The following is a 5,047-nucleotide window of genomic DNA, read 5'->3' as shown; positions in this document are numbered from 1 at the left end:
TCTTACTAAAAATGAAAAATCTAAACTCATTTCTATGTTAAAAGCTCATAAACCAGCTATTGCATGGAAGATTCATGATATTAAAGGAATAAGTCCTTCGTATTGCACACATAAAATCCTTATGGAAGAAGGTCATAAAACGTATGTGCAACGCCAACGAAGACTAAATCCTAATATGCAGGTTTAATTTATCCAACTAAAAATGAACACATATTTCATAGCATTATCCCTCAAGAAAGACAAGCTTTTAGTTGCAGTTGTCCTATTTATAAGTAATATTCGTTTAAATATTAAAAGGTGAAGACAAAAGGCAGATTCGACGAATTGAAGATGCAAAGGTCCAAAAAGCTAAAAAGTACAAGTTACAATTAAAAAGGTTCAATTTATTGATAAGAAACGTCCAAAAGTTACAAGAGAACGAGCCGCGAAACGCAAAGTTCAAAATATTAAATCGTACTAAAGGACGTTCGAAAAGCCGAAACAGGGACATGAACCAACTAATAACGCGCGACACAACGGACCGAAATTTACAAATTAATTATGTATATAAATATAATATAATATATGATTAATTATATAAATTATATATATATATATATATATATATATATATATATATATATATATATATATATATATATATATATATATATATATATATATATATATATATATATATATATATATATATATTATATTTATATAATAAAATCCGTCGGTAGTCAAAAGGATCCAAGAATGTTAGCTGAAACTGGAGGCTCCACACTCGCGGAGTTTGAAGGCATAAAAACTCCACACTCGCGGAGTTTGTGGGCCTATAAAAGTCCATGCATTCTGCTCGAATTCTGCACCCTTTTTTTCTCTAATCTATCTTTTACTCTCAATATATATATATATATATATATATATATATATATATATATATATATATTAATTTTAATTTTAATTTTAATTTAAAATTAATAATAATAAGGTTATGTTAGCGAATGTTTTAAGTTTATAAGTCGAAATTCTGTCCGTGTAACGCTACGCTATTTTTAATCATCGTAAGTTATGTTCAACCTTTTTACATTAATGTGTCGTAACTAAGTTATTATTATACTTATTTAAATCGAAGTAATCGTGATGTTGGGCTAAATATTAAATTTGGGTAATTGGGCTTTGTACCATAATTGGGGTTTGGAAAAAAGAACAACACTTGTGGAAATTAGACTATGGGCTATTAATGGGCTTTATATTTGTTTAATTAAATGATAGTTTGTTAATTTAATATAAAGATTTACAATTGGACGTACCTATAAATAACCATATACACTCGATCGGACACGATGGGCGGGATATTTATAAGTACTAATAATCGTTCATTTAACCGGACACGGGAATGGATTAATAGTCAATGGACTTATTAAAACAGGGGTGAATTATATACAAGGAAAATTGGTGTAATTATAGTTTAAATCCCCAATTAGTTGAAATATTTGACTTCGGATATAAGGATAATTTGACGAGGACACTCGCACTTTATATTTATGACTGATGGACTGTTATAGACAAAAACCAGACGGACATATTGAATAATCCAGGACAAAGGAAAATTAACCCATGGTAATAAACTAAAATCAACACGTCAAACATCATGATTACGGAAGTTTAAATAAGCATAATTCTTTTATTTCATATTTAATTGCACTTTTAATTATCGCACTTTTATTTATTGTCATTTTATTTAATTGCACTTTTAATTGTCGTTCTCTTTAATTATCGCAATTTTATTTTATCGCACTTTTATTTATCGCAATTTCATTATCGTTATTTACTTTACGCTTTAAATTAAGTTATATTTATTTTTAATATTTTACATTAGGTTTTAACTGCGACTAAAGTTTAAAATCGACAAACCGGTCATTAAACGGTAAAAACCCCCTTTTATAATAATTATATTACTTATATAAATATATTTGTATTTTTACAATTAAAACTAATATAGCGTTGAACTAGTTTAAGTCTCCATGTGGAACGAACCGGACTTACTAAAAACTACACTACTGTACGATTAGGTACACTGCCTATAAGTGTTGTAGCAAGGTTTAGGTATATCCACTCTATAAATAAATAAATAACTTGTGTAAAATTGTATCGTATTTAATAGTATTTCCTTGTAAAATATAAAATATTTTATATACACCTCTACGCACATCAGGGATGAAAACTCCAAGTATTTCCACTCTTCCATCCAGAGGAAATATTATAAATGTAATATTCGTTGATTGAACATCAATGGTAATTGGAGTGAAGACCCTAAAGAAGTTAAAATGGCAGTTTGTGATCACTTCAGCAATATTTTCAGCGTGAAAGACGGTCGCAGACCATAGTTTCTCCATTGGGCCGTTTCAAATGGGCTTGCCTCTAACAGGCCTGATCAGAATGCTACTAAGCCTGCTGACAATACTTCGGGGCTTGACTTTAATAGGCTCTCACCTGATGAAGTCGTGTTATTGGAAGAACCTTTTAGCGAAGCAGAGGTGTGGAGTGCGATTAAGGATTGCGGGAGCTCCAAGGCTCCCAGACCGCATGGATTCAACTTGAGATTTTATAAGAAATTCTTGTACGTAATCAAAGAGGATCTATTGGCCGAAATTCATGAAATCTTGGTTTTCAGGAGAATATCGAGCGGTTGTAATGCTTCCTTCAATACACTTGTCCCTAAAAAATCGGATCCATTGACCTTAAATGACTAACGACCAATAAGTTTAATAGGGAGCTATTATAAGGTTATTGCAAAAATGTTTTCCAATAGGCTTAGGAAGGTAATTCCAAATCTTATAGGTTTTGAGCAGAGTGCGTTTATTCGGGGTAGGAATATACTTGACGGGGCATTGATTGCAAACGGATCTCTTGAATTCCTTAGACACAATTGAATAAAAAGTTTAATTTCAAAGTGGACTTCGAGAAAGCATTTGACTCTTTAAATTGGAAATTTTTGATGGAGGTTATGGAGATCATGGGGTTGGTATAAAGTGGAGGAGTTGGATTTATTCGTGTCTCAGGTCGGCCTCGGTCTCGGTTCTTGTTAATGGATCTCCAACCAATGAATATAAATTAGAACGTGTGGTGAGAAAAGGTGATCCACTATCGCCTTTTCTTTTCATTATTGCGGCAAAGTAAATGTTTTAACTAAAAGGTGTTGTGCATAACAACAAATTCAAAGGTGTGGAAATTGGGGCTGACAAAATTAAAATATCGTACCTCCAGTATGCGAACGATACGATCTTCTTTGGGGAGTGGTGTGAAAATAACATCCGTAACCTCTTCAAGCTTCTTAAATGCCTCGAACTTACCTCCGGTCTAAAAGTTAACTATGTCAAAAGTAACTTATTTGAAGTGAGTGTGGATAGAAGTGAGGTTGAGAACATGGCAAGGATATTCGGTTGTAATGTTGGTACTTTTCCTTTCGTTTACTTGGGTCTCCCCGTTGGTGGTCGTATGCATAAATTTGACAATTGTATCCCGGTTCTAAATAAGTTCTCGAAATGACTCTCGGATTGGATGGCACGTTCGATGTCTACTGGTGGACGCTTGACTATCCTGAAATCAGTGTTGAATAGTCTTCCATTGTATTATTTCTCACTCTTTCGTGCCCCGCCATGTGTGATAAAAAAAACTTGAGTTTGTAAGATGATATTTTTTTGGGGCGGGACACGTAATAAATCAAAAATTGGGTGGGTTAAATGGGAGGAAACACTTGTTCCTTTTGAAAAGGGGGGGGGGGGGGGTTTGTTAAACTTGTGGGTCAAAGTCATTTCAAGTATTTATGGACCATCGGGTGGTCCTTTTCATGTTGACAATGGCCATTATAATGTACCATATAATTCGGTGTGGTCTAATATCGTAAAAGCAGGTTGTTCCATTGATTCACTAGGGATTGTGTTCAGAGACTCGTTCACCAGGTACATTGGAAACGGTTTGTCCACCTCCTTTTGGAACGACCTATGGCTTGGGAACTTTAAACTCAAAAACAGGTTCAAAAGGCTCACGCATTTGGAGGCTGATCTAGCTCCTACTGTTGGAGATAGGCTTCGTTGGGACGAGACAAATTGGGTAGGGAGCTGAAGTTGGATTTGTGAACCAGCGGGTCGGGCAATGAGTGAGCTGGATGAACTAAAAGGTCTGCTACAATCGGCTGCTATTATTCCAGACCAAAACAGACGGGTGGAAATGCTCCTTGGCAGGTAATGAGATCTTCAAAACAAAGATTCTCTCAGACGTAATTGATTCAAAGCTATTGCATACAGGTACAACAATTAGGACTACCTTACGAAATAATTTGGTGCCTAAAAAAGTAGAGGTTTTTGTTTGGAGAGTGAGAAGAGGAAGACTACCGGTGATGGTGGAACTCGATAAAAGAGGGATCGATCAACATTCGGTATGTTGTCCAATATGTGACAACGATATCGAATCGTTGTACCACTCTCTTTTATCATGTTCTATTGTAAAGGAATTATGGGCGACAATATTTGACTGGTGGGGGTTGAATCGATACACAAATACCAACGTGAATGATCTACTACAAGGTAACTCGAGTAACATTGGCTCGAATTTGGGTAAAAAAGTGTGGCAAGCGGTTATATGGACATGCGGGTATTTGATTTGGAAGAACTGAAATGAGAAAGTCTTTAAAAATTGTTGTTGGAATGTTTCGGTTGCGGTGAATGAAATTCAAGTTAAAAGCTTCGAGTGGATCACGAAGAGATGCAAGACAAAGGAGTTCGACTGGCCCAATTGGCTTCATAATCCATTAAGTTGCTTTTCCTAATTCTTTGTTTTGTTGAGTATTGAGTTTCTATCTTAGCATCTACATTTGGAGAATATATTGTTGTATATATTTCTGGGCTAGTTGGCTTGTAAAGAGCCTGTAGCTCTTGTACTGTGTGATTTTGAGATATAAAATACATACGGCCTTTCGAAAAAAAATAAATTTGACGCTTTCTTAAACTTCAAAATGACAAATGTCATCAACATTGCATCATAGCGTCGTAGGTAATGTAAT

At 34.5% G+C, this 5,047-nt stretch overlaps 1 protein-coding gene across 1 annotated transcript; it reads left to right on the top strand.

Annotated features, from left to right (window-relative positions):
* Positions 1–2,277: 2,277 nt before the first annotated feature.
* On the top strand, positions 2,278–4,660 carry LOC139859751 (uncharacterized). The gene is made up of 6 exons (XM_071848525.1): positions 2,278–2,318; positions 2,414–2,605; positions 2,798–2,807; positions 3,253–3,439; positions 3,899–4,098; positions 4,196–4,660. The coding sequence occupies exons 1-6, from the start codon at positions 2,278–2,280 to the stop codon at positions 4,658–4,660; spliced, it is 1,095 nt and encodes a 364-aa protein (XP_071704626.1).
* Positions 4,661–5,047: the final 387 nt, after the last annotated feature.

This window comes from Rutidosis leptorrhynchoides, chromosome 7 (assembly GCF_046630445.1).
Source record: "Rutidosis leptorrhynchoides isolate AG116_Rl617_1_P2 chromosome 7, CSIRO_AGI_Rlap_v1, whole genome shotgun sequence".
Classification (NCBI taxonomy): Eukaryota; Viridiplantae; Streptophyta; class Magnoliopsida; order Asterales; family Asteraceae; genus Rutidosis; species Rutidosis leptorrhynchoides.
Note: the sequence above shows the minus strand (reverse complement) of the source record. Positions and strands in the feature narration are given on the sequence as shown.